The sequence below is a fragment of the Punica granatum genome, chromosome 2 (genome assembly GCF_007655135.1).
Source record: "Punica granatum isolate Tunisia-2019 chromosome 2, ASM765513v2, whole genome shotgun sequence".
Lineage (NCBI taxonomy): Eukaryota > Viridiplantae > Streptophyta > Magnoliopsida > Myrtales > Lythraceae > Punica > Punica granatum.
Genome location: NC_045128.1, coordinates 22,219,299 through 22,236,647, shown reverse-complemented (window position 1 = coordinate 22,236,647; position 17,349 = coordinate 22,219,299). Strand labels below are relative to the sequence as shown.

The 17,349-nt window shown below is 40.4% G+C and overlaps 1 protein-coding gene and 1 long non-coding RNA gene across 2 annotated transcripts; one reads left to right on the top strand and one right to left on the bottom strand.

The window, feature by feature from the left end:
- Positions 1–2,656: 2,656 nt before the first annotated feature.
- Positions 2,657–9,191, bottom strand: LOC116194691. The gene is made up of 2 exons (XR_004154501.1): positions 8,815–9,191; positions 2,657–3,868 (listed from the first exon to the last, which is right to left on the bottom strand). It is a non-coding gene; the product is annotated as an uncharacterized LOC116194691 (long non-coding RNA).
- LOC116194688 (glycine-rich RNA-binding protein 2, mitochondrial-like) lies at positions 4,467–6,965 on the top strand. Its single transcript, XM_031523568.1, has 5 exons — positions 4,467–4,631; positions 5,512–5,655; positions 5,755–5,823; positions 6,420–6,526; positions 6,647–6,965. Exons 2-5 carry the CDS (start codon positions 5,538–5,540, stop codon positions 6,773–6,775), a joined length of 423 nt encoding a protein of 140 aa, XP_031379428.1. The 5' UTR covers positions 4,467–4,631; positions 5,512–5,537; the 3' UTR covers positions 6,776–6,965.
- Positions 9,192–17,349: the final 8,158 nt, after the last annotated feature.

The following is a 17,349-nucleotide window of genomic DNA, read 5'->3' as shown; positions in this document are numbered from 1 at the left end:
CTCTCCGGATAGATCGTTACCTCTATTTGTATCCATGATTGGTATATAAATACTAATGAAGATGGAGCAGTGAATCTGATGCTATTTAACAATTGTTATCATAACAAACATGTGGACTTTTCTATGATAAGTAGTCGAACGTGACATTCATATAATATTGCTGAGGTAATTTACTAATGTCAATTAATATTATCTACATCGTATTAGTACATATAGTCCTTAGGCGTAAGATGTAACAATATCTCATGTATGGGTAATTAGGATTTGCTACTACTAATATATTTGTGCTTAGCATGAGTATTCGATAAATGGTGGTCCTAGTTAGTTATACTTGAAGATATGTGTCTGATCAAGACGAAATTCATTAACTCGAGTAAACAGGGAAAATGTCCTATGGATATGAGTTTTATTCTGAATTGAGAAATCCTCAGCCGGAGTAGATAGACTAAAATAACAAAAGGGTTTCTATTTAAGTTCTATAGATCTAAGAATGAAACCAGAAAATCCATATGATTGGCTAAAGGGTTTGACATTTACTATAGCCCTGACTAAATCAAGATCTTGTAGTGAAGAAATTCAGCACATGATATATGAGAGCTATAAATGGTTCATTAGAATGTTTAATTATACATTTGTCGTCATTTTGATTGTCATGATATGTTGTTAGGCATCACTCATGAACTTTAGAAGCCGACAGCATTTTCGAAATTATGCTTTTGGTTACGAAAAGAGTTTCTGATAATGTCAAATAAGTTGACATTATAATCTCATTGCCATTTGGTGATAAACCTAGTTAGTCACACACATTAAGTGTGTTTAAGCCGAGAAAAGAATTAATTTTAATTAAGGAAGTTAATTAGGAATTAATTATCGGATGAGGCTTGCGATTTGGTTGTAAGGGTGCTAGCACATCCCGAAACCGAATTTAACATCAAGGTTAAATCTAATTAAGGAAATATGAGAGTTTCCTTATTTGGAGAGTTTCTATAAGTATATTGTCTATTCATGAAATCTTGTGTCAATGACAAAAATGATCTTTCTTTCTTACTTGGAGTGCAAGTCATTAGATGGCTTCAAGTGCAAGGACTAATTTGTGATTAATTAATTAAGATAGATTAATTAATAATTGCAATTAGATCCCTAGGGTAAATCTAAGAATCTATATATAGATATAGTATCTTACGATTAACTCTGAGTGTGTCATTTGTTCTCAAGACCGAAAAGTGAGAAAGAGAGAATAAGAGGTTTGGTCGAGAGCCCCTAGCTCAGCTGCGCCTCTGCCCACGACGATCGGAAGCCATATCGGCCTTGGTTCGGTGAATTGGTGTTGTCAAGACATCCTTGAAGCGATCTTCTCCTTTCCTGGCCATTCCGTTCGAGTTTGGTTACCCAGATCAAAGTGGACGGATCGAGAGGAGGTTATCCCCTGCGGTAACACGTTCGTGTGGACGAGCTAGAGATCGGAAAATTGGACGGTTCCATCCATCCATCAATCAAAACAAATCGAACACTGCAAGAGTAAGTATAAAGGTAGTGACTTTCTTGTGGATTCATTATATCTTGTTATTTCTTAGTTAGAAGGTGATTTTATATGTCAAGATTTGATTTTGAGGTTTTGATTAAAAACGAGCATGCGATAAAAAAATAGATTTTTACCGATTTTAAAGTTTCCGCTGCGGACGTGCTCTGTTTTCTAATATATTGAGCCCATATCAGTGCTATTCCTAAGTTTCGAATATGGTGGAAGATATCAAAGAAACATCCCTCATGTCAAACAATTGATGCTAAAAATTATATTAATTCTAGACTGAATTAATATGATTACACGATGGATACACGTGAAGAAATCTCCTCACATTACTCTTTTCCTCACTCTTTTTCTTTTTTGTGTCCTGATGAGCTTACGAAATTCCTCTTTTATAGTATTGGGAGGCATAGGTCTCTAGGCCCTCAATATGCAGTCTTTTTTACTTTTGGGTTCCTTCTACAACATTATTTTCATTTGTCAGGCAAGTCGTTGCCACATTTTATTATCCTAACATTGTCTCCCCTCTCAATACCTTAGTAGTCAACAAACCTTCACTGCTCTTTTAGTTCCAATTTAACTACAAAGGTATTAGAATAATTTTTCATGGAAAATTGAATAATTCAATTCGGACAATGACATAGTTCTTCGCAGTGGAGAAGAAGAAGAAGTGTGAGCAACTTATAACCACTGAAACTAGTGAAATCTACTCCATGTTAACATGGAAAGCCCTAATTTTTTGACGGGAAGCAAAGAAATAGAGAAGGTGAGGGAAAAGGGAAAGAGAAATGCTTCTCTGCGTAGGAATGAGGAGGGAATGGCAAGAAACAGCCAGAAATGGCCAGAATGAAAGAGGATGGCCACGGCCTAATCCATAAAATTATAAGAGTCGTTATCTCATTAATCCAGGCTCATCTGACTCTCCATCCATTTTTAAAGGAAAGAGCCATGACAGTGGATGGGCCAGATTTGCAACGAAACTAAAATGTTAGCTATTTTCAAATTTCTTATAATTTTTTCAATGTGCATTCTGTTATTCAGAAGCCCAATAGACCCCGATTAATTCAGTTTGATTGGGTCGACCCATTAAGAGATAAATATCTCATAACGTAAGAATAAAAAATTGGGATATATAGTGTGATTATCTCTTAAATTTTTAATAGTAGACTAACCCAAAAAGATCTCCAAATTATTGTATTTTCCAGCTTTGAAGGACAAGATGTTTTCTTGACGGGTGAAACATGAATGCATATAGAGAATTGAGTCAGGAGTGATTTTGGTCCCTAAAAGATCCCGTAGCCATGAGTTTGGTCCCTCAAAAATTTTTGCCATTGTTTTCGTCCCTCAATCTCCATTCCGTCTGATGTTTTAGTCCTGTCGTCATCTTGTGCGTGCCAACCGTGACGGAAATTTCACGTGACGGATGAGTTGGACATAACTCCATTAACCAACCCCCAAATTGTGAGCTGAACTGAGGCGGCAGTTCCACCGATCCTAGGCAACTTTCAGGCCATGCCCTGCAATCCTCTTCTGGATGACTCGATCAACATCACCACCCACTTCTATGTGCCGCGTGCTACTCCTCCTTCCTCATGCCACCCATCAGAGATCACCATATCCAGCTCCAACTCCCCTATAACACGGATTCCCGATCATCTCGATCCCTCTTCTTCCTCTGCGCGTGGCCCTTCTTTCGTCCCTGTGACGGCCATTGTGATGCTTTAAAGCTTCTCCTAACTTCTGCGGTAGCCAACTCCATGGTCTCTCTCTCTCTCTCTCTCTCTCTCCCGCTGGCTCTCTCCATCTCTCCCTCTCTGAACACTTGCAGACACGCCATCACCAGCTCACCGTCATCACAACCACCTTGCTTTTCTTCTAGCTGGTTCACCAATTCACGGACATGATCATCTCAGACTCCCTTTCTCCTTCCAGCCACCTTTCCCATCCAGATCTTGAGCTGGAAATCTCACAATTTGATTTCGGTTTGTTGAAATTGGGTAGAGAAGATCTGTTAATCGCACATTGAAGAGGCGAAAATTTCAATGTGGCAGCAGTATACTCGATCGAAGCAATTTGGGGGTGAGGGGAAGAATGGATGAGCTTCCCACTATATGTTTGTTACTACCCAAACCAGAAAAAGAGAACGAGAGAGAAAGAGAGAGATGATACAGAGATCTGAAGAAGAAGATGGTGCCAAGTGATTAATGGATGGTGATCTGTTCTCAAATGATATCGCTGTTGCGTGTTGAATATGAGGTTGAGGAAGATGCCGCAGATTCAGGGTATGGGCGTGAGCTTCGGTTGCATGGTGGCTGCAGAGTACGGGTGCCCAGTAGAGACCTCCTGCAGAAGAAGGAGCCGAGAAGAAAATAAATAGAAAAGAAAGGTAGGAAGCTGAGCAAAGCTGGTTGCAGGAAGGAAGCAGAGAAAACAGGTTGCAAGCTGCAGAAAATCCTAGAAGTTAAGTCGAGCAGAAGAAAGAAAAGAAAGAAGGAAAGCTGGTCAACTCGAGGAGGAAAGCTGGTCAACTTGGTCTCAATTAAAAAATTCACATTTTAATGGCGTTACGTTCAACTCATCTGTCACGTGAGATTTTCGTTACGGTTCACACACATAAAATGACGGTAGGACTAAAACATCAGAAGAAATGAAAATTGAGGGACGAAAACAATGGCAAAAAATTTTGAGGAACCAAACCCATAACTCCGGGATATTTCAGAGACCAAAACCCCTCATGACTCTAGAGGATTCCTACCCCCCCGCCCGGCGGAGGACAATGGTGGAAAGCAAATCCACTGTTCTCACTCTTTCGTCCCCGTACAAATTTGGACCTCAGAGAATCGTCCAGATGTTGGAAAAAGTCGATCAAATCATCGTAGATCAAACCCCACCTCAAGTTTCACGGTGAACACGATACAGGGAATCAAAACTCGCTTAAACCCCTCCGCGAGGTCTGCCCTAACCAACCTATAAGAAGTAGAGATATTTTTGCAGAGGTTACCTTCCGACTCTGTTCAGAGCTCATTTCTCCAGCAGCCGCTCTTAAACCCTAATCTCCTCTCCTCTCATATCTTTTCTCTCGTTCTCTTCCTCCTCCTCTGCGCAGGTAAACTCCTAACGTCGTGTCTCTACTTTGCCCGCGCATTCACAGACTGTTTTGTGCTTGCTGAGAACTGTGTTTGCGAGGTTTTCTTATTCAATTTATAGCAGTCGGAGTCTTCTGTGAGATTCTTCCTTGTTCATGCCTTCTGTTGAGTGAAACTTCGTTTCCTCAATGTTTCTTGTTTTCTGAGTACTGAGAAGGTTCCCTGTCCGTTCCCAAGAAATGAAACTCTCGGCGGTTCATTATGGTGGTATCGCGTGTTTCGCTGCATGGATGTTGATCTGCCATGAGGTGTTTGGTTTTATTCTGCTCCTCGTTCTTTGCCGAGAAGCTTGACATCAATTTCGGCAAGTAAATTGCTTTTTTGATTTCCCGTGGAAGTAGACCAAATGATTGCTGTAACGGCTTGTTGCTGATTTCCTTGTCCATAATCAGTAGCATATATATGCCAGAGCTTGCTTTCATCTGATCAAAGTTGGGAAAGAAGTTTGAGTCTTTGCCTTGTTAGGAACTGGTTCTGGTGTTGAGGATTATATTTGGCTACCATTGTCTTTTTTTTTTTCTGACATATTTTGTAACACGACGAAACCAAAGAAGCAGAAGTAGTAAACATTCTACTGGCAGACCAGATGAAATCTTGAACAGGGTTTATTGAATTTATAGTTTATAGTTAATTTTCTGTATATGGGAATGAGAGTAGAGGATTCTTCTGCAACCTGTTTCCTCTGTGTTTCTCATCTGCCCCCCCCCCCCCCCCCCCCCCCCCCCCCCCCCCCCATCTTTTTATAGGTCAGATAGATTAGGTGCTGTTTTTCTTGAAGACGCAGTCATTAACACAAGTCGTTTTACTGTTGTTATTTCACCCTTGATTTGATACTTGAAGCTTCTTGGATATCCAACAAGATCAGCATGGCATTGTACAATAAGTTTGGAAGCATCTTGAAGCAGAGCCTTTCTGCAAATGGGCAAGGTTCCATGCTTAACTCTATCCGCAGCATGGCATCATCAACGAAGCTTTTTATTGGAGGTATTGTTGAATGCGGTTCAAATGGCTTTGATGTTATTATTTTCAGTAATGAAAGTAAAACCAAATAGCGCTGATATTATATTAAAAAATGCGTTTCAGGTCTCTCTTATGGAACTGATGACCACTCTCTGAAGGATGCATTTTCTAGCTATGGCGAGGTGGTTGAAGGTAAATTATCCAGTTTATGCTACTGCTATTGTTATATGTGTATATCTCTCTGCTGCTTGTTCACTTTTGTATTGAGAATGATAATATATTCCCTACCGCTCCAAATGAATTTCGCTTGCACTATGTTTATGAGCTTTAGCTATTTTAACTTTACAGAACCTGACAAGGTTTAGACAGTATGTCTCATCATGGTTTGACATGCAATTGACTATGCAGTGTGACATTCGCCTCCCAGTGGGCAGAGTGCATGTAAAAACGAATTTGATTAACTCTTTAGTCTGGTATCTTAACACTGTCAGCAGGGTGAAATTCACCCTGCAGTAGATGGAGGTTGTACCTAAAAGGATTTCAGGTAATTCTTCAGTGCCTGCTATTGGATGCTGCCAAGTCAATTCATTAGAGCTGGTTAATGTTTTTGGGCTGATGTTTTACATTCATGATTCGTTGATCATGATACTGTGTTTGCTTGTACTTGCTTCTGCAATCCAACCTTTGAATATATTGGTTTCTTTGTGCTGAATATGGGGTTTTCTCCTAATTATCGAGGTACTTAATGAATGGCTACTAAGATTTTTATTTGATACTGTGATATGCAGCTAGAGTGATCCTAGATCGGGATACTGGAAGATCTAGGGGATTTGGATTTGTTGACTTTTCCAGCGATGAATCTGCCAGCTCAGCATTGCAGGCCATGGATGGTCAGGTAAGTCCAAAATGCTTCTGAAAACTGTGAAATTCGTAGAATGTCGCATAAGCTTTTACTGATCTGCTTCTCGTACGAGTGCTAAATTCTTCCTGGCATATTTGCCTTCTAACTCGACAGGAGCTTCAAGGGCGAAATATTCGTGTGAGTTATGCAAATGAGAGACAACCTAGAAGTGGTGGTGCTTTTGGCTCTGGCGGATTTGGTGGGGGTTATAGTGGCAGAGCTGCCGGGGGGGAGAGTTTCTGAGCAGTCTTTGCTTTTAGTTATGGCCTTTCAGGTCACTCTGTTTTGGAGGTTTTTTGTGCTTTCTTTGATTGCCTTCTTTCTGGAAATTGTTGGAAGTGTTGGATTTCTACTGGCCTTGTGATCAACGCATATCGTATATATTGCAGGCCAAGTTTCTAATATGAATTGGTGTTCTTCTCTAGGCTAATCAGTATTTGATTCTACTAATCTGTCATTGGGATTTTCCGCTGTCATGCTTCTGTTGCCACCGAAGTTTCTGGGTAACTCCTTTTACCCTTTCAAGAGAGTTGCTAATCACTCTGGGATTCGTTTTGCATTGGCCCTTTAGGTTAATGTGGCTTTCTAATTCCCGGATGTAGATTAGTTTCATGAATAAGTAAAGAATGTTTCGTCATCATGAAACGTAAAATAAAGGCAAGTAATAAAATACAAAAAGTTCAGATTATCAGTGCTAAGCTCACCACTGGATCCCTTTTTAATCACCATTTAATGGGAGTAAGGCGATGGTCTAGTGCTTTCAATTTTATTTTCAAGTGATTTGGTAACTTGGAGATCTCAAGTTTAAATTACCTTTATGTATCTGTATCAAAATATTTGTTAGAAGCCTAGAACTATGTTCTTTGGCTTGGGCTTGGGAACACCGACTTTTGTGACTATAATAGGCATTTGGTGATGCTATTAGTGCTTGTGTTGATTGTTCAGTTTGTCTGATATATTTAAGGTTGAACACGAGAATTCGAATATTGTGTTATGGGGGCAATAAAGTTGTCGCAACTGCTGCCTATTTTTTGACTCAAAGAAAAGGAAAAACTAACCAGAGTAAGGATATAGACTGAACCTGGACGGTGATTCTTAGGTCCAGTCAATGGATATTTCAGTCAAGGCCTTTATGCAATTTTATTTTTTGAAACTAGCCCCTAACTTTCAATCAAGTCCTCCAATCTTTTGCTCATTTCTGCAGCTGACTGCACTTGTTACCAAGTCAACTGTCTGTAGACTGCGTGAAAGAACTGTCTTCTAGGTTCTCATGCCAAATCCAAAGACGCGAAAAACAAGAACAAGAAACTTGATGAAATTATGTTCAGATGCTCTTATACCAATTTTATAGAAACATGGAGTTTATAGTTCATAAGCAAAGGTATTGATCATTGTAGCGAACAATTCTCAAAACCGTATTTTGTTTTCAAACAATTCTATATCCATCAAATCTTGTATGTTACCTTGCCCTAACTCGAGTTGCATGTTATTTTGTGTAAATTGTTCTAACTCAAGTGTGAGACTGTTTTTCATGGACAATATTTCATTTTTTCAGTTCAATTATGATTCTTAAGTTGCTGTAATAAAACTCATTTAAAGAATCTATCACGTTTTCAACACTGAAATTCATAGACCCAAACATTATTCAATGAGCTATGAATCTCGTTGAGATTGTGTTTTCTTTTCTTCCTTGCCTTATCTTTCTTACCTTTTCAAATTCGTTTGAGTAGAAGGATGAGGCCACAAATCCCAGATTGGATTTGCCTTTGAGGAAGAATTCTTCAAATTCACTCTGTTTCAGAGTCAATTCCTCTAAATTCAAAGGGAGACGGTATACCTTTTTAGATAGCTTATCTACCTTAGCGATTAAAGAAATTAATCGATCTGATATAGAATTAAGAAATCCTATAATTGGATCCATGCCTTCTCCATGGTCTAGGTGTAGACACTTAGGATTAGGACAGTATTCTGACATAACCCGTCAAAATTTCTTCTTCTGAATTTTCAAAGTACCGTGCCCAAGCACCAACTCTTTCGAGTTTTTTGAACCTAATTGGCTCAAGAGATAATTGAAACAGGAATAATCCTCGATTATTCAAATGTTCCGCTCTTCTGATAAAATCTTTAAGTTCAACTTCTGCTCAACAAAATTTTTATATATTTTTGGCCACACTGTGCTAAGATACCACTCAAATCCTCTCTAAAACTTATCTCAAGAGAAATTCCCTTCAGCCAGTTACGGTTAGAAGGCATAAACGATGTAGTCGTTTATAATCATATACCTTGGTTTGAAGCTTCAAGGTGCACTAAGCTTCTGCTTCTTCCTCAAGCTTGTCACCGGCATTGGAGGTTCTTCTATGCCACAATTGCCTCAAAAGGACTTACTAGCATTCATCACAATATCAAACCGTTTTGAGATAAGAAAGGTACATGGGAGACGAGAGGATTTTTGAACACTAATGTTATTAAAGCTCTTGCAATCTCGCTCTGCCTCCCTGAACTAAGAAGAAAGAACATACATTTATACATCGCTGGTGCCCTTTGCACTGTTTTCCAGCTCATTCTTAATTATCATAACACGACACGCCTTACAATCTACTGATTACATTGTGACAAAAGAAAAAGGCACGCTAGTACAATTATGAAGCGCACTAGAGCATTGGATTCTCTTTTGCTTATTATAGAGCACACACTTAGCTATTATTGCCCGACAGGGCTTCATTATTGTTGCCGTCCACTATCAGGCAATATAGTCCCTCTTTTACTGCACGTTATTCGATGATATCATGGCTGACGTTTCTTCGAGCCATCAAGGCTTGGGCCTTGGGCCTGGATCCTATCGAAATGTTTGTCTTGGGCTTTTCTGATTTGCTTCCATATCTTGAAAGTATTGGGCCTGATTTTCAATTTTGAGCTTCAATCCCATAATTTTAGGAGCAAATCTTCTACGTTGTTCTAGTGGGTTTTGGCCACTCTCTCATCTGAGTATGCCATTGATTTGGTGGGAATTGAGACTATAATACGTTCGTCACAGAAAACTAAGTACTCTTGTTGTTTGAAGAGCAGGTCTTCTAAGACAGTCTTTAGATACTCCATTCGCATTGCTTTCTGTTTGAGCTTGTGGACTTGATAGGAATTCCAGTATGTGTCCTCCATGACTTCTGAATCTGGATGGAGTTGTTGTATGAACAATTCTATACCTTGCATGGGATTGATATCCTAGTATTGATAGGAATCATAAATTTGTCCTTCTGCTTTTTCTTTGTTGTTGTTGTTGCAGATTGGAGCCGCACATACCTTGGGGCGTATCCCAAGCAACACAATACACTCCTGATTGGAGTAGGCAACTGTGCATGCAGTTCATAGTCTGACCTATCGATTTGAACTATGTATGCCGGGCCTTCCTCTGTGAAAGGGATACCCTAATTCACCGAGAGGCTACCGAACCTTAATCTTGACCATTCCCTTACCTCTTCCTAGGTAATCACCAGCTCCTGGAAGAGAGTTTCTTGAATTTTAAATCCACAGAATCCACTTCTTTTTCTTGATCTAACCATTGGATTTTCGGGGGAACAAGATGTTTAACTTCTTGTAGGATGCATTGCCTCTGAGAATATTTCTTAAGCAACCCTTCCTTATCCAATTCACGGATATGAAGGCGCCATTCCAGTAGTCTAATCCTGCAAAATGCTTCATTCATAAAGTATTCAATTTAATTGAAGTCTTTTTTAATTATCCCTCTTTCTAATCCAGAAAAAATCAGTGTTTAATCTTTAGAAACTCCGAATTTTCTAAGGTCAGGATTGGGGTCTAAATAATACCCTTTATAATCTCTTGGAATTTCTTCTTCTTCATGGCCTTGGCCATCAACCCTCTAGGCTCTTCATGGCTTTCATCATCAACCATTTTTGGTTTTTCAGGGCTTTCACCCTCATATCCCCATTATGTTGAAACTATGGGTTCATTCATGTAGAAACTAGGAGGAGCGTAATATTTGACTTTGTAGTCAAACTTTCCATATAGTTCTCCCAGCAAAGCCCGGTTTTCCTCAACCTTGGGCATCATAGGGTGAGCCACTAGCTCATCAAGGAGACTAAACTCCTTTTCAGGAATTTCTTCCTCAATCTCCTCTTTCAAAGGATTAACCTGATGACTAGAGGTGCGGTCATCGTTTTTCCTAATGATATTGGCACAGGTCTCTCGTTCATGTCCCTGAGGACACCAAGGATTTTCTCCTTTTGAAGGTTCAGGAATTGGAATTTACTTGACTATGTCCTTCCTAGCCCTTTTGGCTTCTTTGTCTTGGACAACCTTCTTGTTTCTTCCAACATGGTTCTTTCTCCTTGGGTGATATGCTGTGTAATGTCCTAGCTTAAGGCATTTCTAGCACATTACTCCAAGCGTCCCTTCCTAAGGACCAGGGCCCTCAGAGTCCTCGATTCTTTTCTCTTCTTAGGACATTCTAGGTGGGAGAGTCTCACCTTCTTGCACTCCCAACAAGCTTTTTCTCGGGTTGGTTTTGGGATCCATCTGCAAGGTAAGATAATTCACGAGAGAGAGAATCAACTATTACATTTTTCTCACAAGGGATATATTCAATACCAAATTTGCAATAGCTAAACCATTCCTGCAATCTTAAAACCCTAGTTCGTATGGCTTCTTTTAGATTCAGGTTCATGAATCTTTTGACATATAACGAGTCAGTTCTTACCTCGAACTTCTTAGGGGCAAGGAATATAAAGAAAGCTTTTATGCCATTTTTCAAAGCTAGCTCTTCCTTTTCATGGATTGGATAATTTAACTCGTACCCTTTAGAAGTTCCAGCCCAATATACTTACAAACAAGTTCGGGATTTCTCTGTTTTATTTTTAAGACCGTAACCGAAAACTCGTTTGAAGCATCGACCTCCAGGACTAACTCATCAATATTTGAGGGTAAAGCTAAATGCGGTAGGTTTTTCACCTTTTCTTTTACCTTTTTTATTGAGTATCATCATCTTTCCAAAACCAACTTACCTTGCTAGACGTCTTTTTAGACAATCTAGTGGGATCTTCAGAAAGATTTTTCATGAACTTTCTAGCACAGTTAGCAGTTCCACAAAATCGTTGAACCTGCTTCATATTCTGAAGTTCATCGGGAAAGTTTATAATACTTTCAGCAATATGGCTCTGTAGACAAAATTTTCTTTTCTCTACTTCCATACCAAGAAAGTTCACCATTTTTCCTTAAACCATTATATCTTTCTCTCAGATAGAATCATGCCTTCATTTTTTAATACATCAATCACCTATTCTAAGTGACTCATGTGCTATTCTCCGCTATAATTGAAGACTAATTGACTCAGCGTACATGCACAGAACCTGTCACAGAACCGTTGATTTCGCAGAATACTGGAACTACGACCTTCAATCCCTATTAATTCTTCGAATTCCTAGGAAATTGACATCCAACTCGAATCAAATTCAAAAATTGGACAAAGAGCACGAAAGCTCCAATTTTTATTAATTGATAAAAAAAAACTATCTTTAGCCCTAGGGCTTATAAAACTTAAATAGGGTTTAAAAAAACCTAAATTGCACAAAAAGAAATAAACTTTTAAAATTGCAAAAACACCCAAATAACAATAAAATGCCCGTTTGAGACCCTAAACGATGAAATTCGCCTTAAATCTCGTCATTTCACAGCCAAAGGCAATGAGTTGTGCTCCTGAGGCCGTTTCCCTCGAAACAGGGTCGTGAGAACATATTTTCCTCTAGGTACCGATTTGCCATGTCTTTTGCTGCATCACTAACACATCGTCTATGTAGACCACGCAAAACTTCTTGAGATGTTTGAACGCATCATCCATCTTGCGCTGGAAAATACTCGGAGCATTCTTCAATCGAATGGCTAGATCATTCATTCATACCTTCCTTGTGGTGTGTTGAACGTTGTTAATGTGATAGACTCTTCTTCCATTTTAACATGCCAATAACCACTCTTTAAATCAAATTTAGAGAAAATGGAAGGTTGTTTGAACTTATCCTATCAACGAGATCTCCCGTAGTTGGAATCTTATAGCCATCGTCCTTGGTTGCTTTGTTGAGCTGACAATAGTCTATAACCATTCGAGCTTTTCCTCTGACATGCTCTGCATGGTTTATCACCATAAAGGTTGGACTTGAATAAGGACTGAAGTTATCCCTTATCAAGCCTTTCGAGAACAATTTAGGAATTTGAAACAAATTCCTCGACCATCTCCTCTGTGTAGTTGATATTTCTTGATCTAATTATGGTTCCTGGATCTTTCTACTCGAGTCTGGCTTTAAGATGGTTCAGACTCCATAACTTCAGTGGATCCTCACTAAAGTTTCTGCCGGTTTTACAAGAAACTTATCCTATCTAGTTCTTGGGAAGTTGACATTCCTTATGATAGAAACAGGTTTGACCAAATCATCATACCATAAGGTATCATTTGGAGATTTTTCAAGTAAATTTTTCTCTCCAAATAAATGGTTTTCCCATATTTCACCACACTGAGCTCCCACTCTATAAGCTTGTTCACATGGAGAATCACCAAAAAACTAAGAAACCTTCATTGGGTAATACCCAAATTCGAGTCTTATTTGGGGATTTTCTACAGTTTGTATACTGGTGTGTGGACCTGAATTTCATCTCGTGGGGACCTACATGCGTGCGCACGATCGCACGGCGTGAGAGTATCCACTTTTCCTAGGGACACATGACGGACATGCGTGAGAAGGAGTCGTAACTACCTGTTTACGACCAAGGGTCTAAGGGTAAGAAATACACCTAGTTTGCTAAGGTATATGATCTCACAGAATCATAAGTTCCGAGTTCAGAGGGTTCTGTTACGTACGGGCCTATATCATGCATGCGCTGTCAGTACTATAGTTTGTCTAGGGTTTGCCATTTTTAGTTTCTTTACCACTTGAATTAGGTTTATCTCATCTCGGTCGGTTTGACATCGTAAATTCGTTGAGAAGCTATCAATTCAGACTAAGAGCTCGAAGGAGGGGTAAACCCTTGTATCGAGGGTTCGACCCATCGTCCTCGCGTCTTGGTTCGCCAGGCCATGATGACCGGTTCCTCATGCGGACCGAAACCAAGAAACGTAAAGCTTACTCATCCCTAGAGGACATAGACCAGCTCAATTGGTTCAGTACTCGAACCGTTTGCTCACCGATTAGGATTATTACATGAATAAATATGCAAATAAATTCCTCACAATATATTCTCAATAAATATAAATTACATTAATTGGATCCCAACCGGTTCACGTTCAGCCAATATTCCGGTCGTGCTCACTGTGAGTTTAGAAGACCGAAACTGAAATTAATACAACACGGGCTCGTGAGAGTCGGGGGTCAGGTCTGACTGAACCAGCAGGTCCCGAGAGGATTGAATAGTCCTCGAGATGTCCACGGGATCGGTCGAGCTCCCGGGTGGTTGTCTAACCTCGTTTCGAACATCCGACCCAAGTCATCCTTCGCTTAGATACTACTCGAGTTGAACGGTGACTTAGACTAGACCCCATACCGCTCTCGAGTCGCGCACACTTGGTGTGTCCGGATCCTGTGATCGATGGCTGGAGCGTTGGATCCCATGTTGATCATGCCCTAAGGGTTTGGGCCCGAACCGCAAGAAAACAGACAATGATCGATAGGAAACATATAAAAATAGAAGAAAGAGACAATGTCTGAATTAGTCGGTGTGTTTACATGATTATTAGTTTATTGATCCAGGGTTGCTTAACAGACATATTTCTATCATAAACAGACAAAAACAGAATGGTCACACGTGATGAAAACTGGCCATAGGCCACCCTGAAAGACATGTAGCATTCGACTTTACTTAGATAGGATGCGACAAACATAACGTCTGTCGTCAAGCCCTGGGTGTGTGAGTTCATTTTAAGTTTACTTGTTTTATGATACTGACATATTAATAGATTATGATTGAGATTATTTTACTGGTATCCTAAAACCTAGGGTTTTGTCCCACCCGTTTTCCCGTGTTTGATTACGTCGCATTCGAGATTAATCAGTTTTAGTGTTTTAACCCGATCTAAATATAAACTAAGAAAGGTGGGAATGCAAAACACCACGAGCGTGCCAAGACCCTTGCTTTGGATCTCGAAGGAACTGGGCAGCCTTTCATGGGCCTTCCTCGCTCGCATCTCTAGTCCACTTTCCTAAGCGTCCGAATCTATGTTAGAATGATAGAAACACTTTTGTCAGATAAAAAGGGCTATGCAGATAAGACCTGCGCCTGCACGGGCAGGCGCTGCTCGTCTTTACCCATGGCTCGGAGTGTTTCAATTACTCTAACCCTAGAGTTGTCGGTAAATCGTAAATTGATAGTCGTGCCCTTGAGTTGAAAAAATGTGTTTGTGTAAAGAGAAAGCTAAGACTGTGTGATACGGACCGTCGAGGTTAGTAGCCGTGTCAACTGATCTCTCGAGCCCATTGGAGTCATGTGGACCCCGAAGGAGTTGAGAGATAGGTTGTTCCACCCGAAAACAGTCCAAGAAAAGCTCCCACGTTCCGACTCGAGCCGCCTCAAGTCGGGTCCGAATTCAAGTTAGGAAGCACTCGTCCTTCCTAGATATTCATGCTATGCGTACCACGTGTCTCAATGATCTATTAAAAATTTTGGGTTTTGAAAAGAGCATGATTACCGATTCGTGATTTATCAACTCGATTACAAATTAGTGGTTGATTTGTGCAACTTATTTAAGAGTCCAATGAATTATTTAGTCGAGTGGTTCATCCAGTATCTAAGCGTGTGGAATTAAATAATTTTGGTGAATTTACCGAATGCTCTTGATTTTATGGATTTTGACTCGTCGAATCGTTCATTGAAGAACCATTTGAATGGAATTTTAATCTCTGATCGTCTCCTTTTCGAAAACGACTCGCGACACGAAACTGTAACAGGTCCTCACGGGCCAAGGAGGCTCGGTCCAGGATGGCCGAGAGCCCCTTGGGCCCAGTGGGCCCACGATGGTCTTCATGACCCGAATCCATGCAAATTCTATATGTAATGTGTTACAATAAGCAATTAATCATTAAAATGGTGTTGGCACGGAAATGAGATTACATAAAAAATCGAGAAACGAGGCCTAATCGAGGAGGGGAGCTTGCCACTTGACCCGAGATAGGCCAAGAGGCTCTCGGCCACAACTCCAAGCATATGACCGAGAGGCCCCATGGCCTGACTCGAGCTGAAAATGGTTTCCTTGTCCCAATTCGATTTGTTTCCCGCATGTACCACCCATCAAACACAATATTAAATAAATATACAAGAGACTGGTACCGCCATGATAAATGAGGAACGCACCAAAACATGCAACAAAACCGAAACAAAATCGAAGGTAACGTTATGGACTCGAATCAGGTGGAAGAGGTCTCGATCACTCCCTCATGGGTATGGCTGAGACCTCTCCTACCTATATCGGGTCCGAGACGGTCTCCTTGACTTGTTTCGCATACCACATACACATAAATACATGGATAACACGATATTAAACGGGAATTGATAAAACGATACTAGCACAAAAAACGATGTAAGTCGTAAATACAATAAACATGAAATAGAGTCGGATTGGGGTCAAGGGGTTTGTCTTGAACTTGAGTCGGGTCAGGAGAATGCTGGATAGAACCCATTTGGGTTGGGGCAAGACCCCTCTTGACTCAAATCAGGTTTGAATGAACTCTTTGATATGATCTAGCTAGGGAACCCTTTGCACGAGCATGAGGAAGGATCCTAGGATAACGGGGTGTGGCATGAAGTCGAGCATTGGGACATGCATGTGCTAGCTAGACCAAGTACAAGAGTTCGAGTCAAGCGAATCGAACAAGTCATTCAGAATATTGCACGTCCTTGGAGGAGAAGTCGACCTCTTGGGCGAGATACATGTAGAACATGAAGTCATGACCATTAATATCCTAGAAGTCTATCCAAAAGATGATCTAAGTTCAAAGAGCTGAATTTGGGCTATTTTTGTAAGACATAATTAGTTGCTTTCAATAAGTTGGACCTTTTTCATTTTGGGCTTGTTAAACTCATGATTTATTTTAGCCAAGACCATTAGCCTATTTAGGTTAGTAGCTAGTATCTCTCTATAAATAGGCATGTGGCCTCCATAGAGAAAGATAGATTAGTTTTCATTCAACTTTGTAAGAGAGATTTTCTCTGAGCTGTTCTTCAGCAACTTTGAGGATATTGCAAGTGTGATGACTTGTGATTCCCGACATTTATAATATTGGTTTCTAGCTCTTTATAGCTAGCGGGTCAATATTCCGTTTATAATATTGGTTTGTGACTCTTTATAGTCATCAGGTCAATATTCGCTATCATCGAAACCTTTCATCAAACGATCTCGGGTTTGATCTCATTTTATTTGCTGGGTCTCGCAGCAGGTTCGTTGAGGTTTACATCACTTCTCGAGTCCGATCTCCATCTTATCTCTCCATAAGTATGATGAACTTAAAAGTCCTAGCTCCTCTAAGGGTCGTGAGTATAATGCCTACACCTCGGGGTATGAGAGGAGGCTCGATGGTTCAATAGAGGTCCAAGGAAGCCGCGGGTAACTCGGTCTAGCCGAGAGGGGGACCTGGCTGGACGAGAAGGAGGGCATAGTTGTGATGGCTGTGCTCAGTGCCTCATGGGAGCTGGGAAGACCGTCGCGAAGGCTGGAGGTGGGGCACAAGTAGCTGGTCCTTGGGCTGACCCAAGAAGAAAAAGAAAACCGGAAGAGAAAGAGAGACCTGAGAAGAGGAGGGAAGCACAAGCGGCGGCTGAGCTAGGTGGAA

Excerpts from the sequence above, each read along its gene's own strand:
- LOC116194688 (XM_031523568.1), top strand. The coding sequence starts at position 5,538 with ATGGCATTGTACAATAAGTTTGGAAGCATCTTGAAGCAGAGCCTTTCT. Across the intron at positions 5,656-5,754 it reads AACGAAGCTTTTTATTGGAG|GTCTCTCTTATGGAACTGAT; the intron begins GTATTGTTGAAT and ends AATGCGTTTCAG. Across the intron at positions 5,824-6,419 it reads CTATGGCGAGGTGGTTGAAG|CTAGAGTGATCCTAGATCGG; the intron begins GTAAATTATCCA and ends TGTGATATGCAG.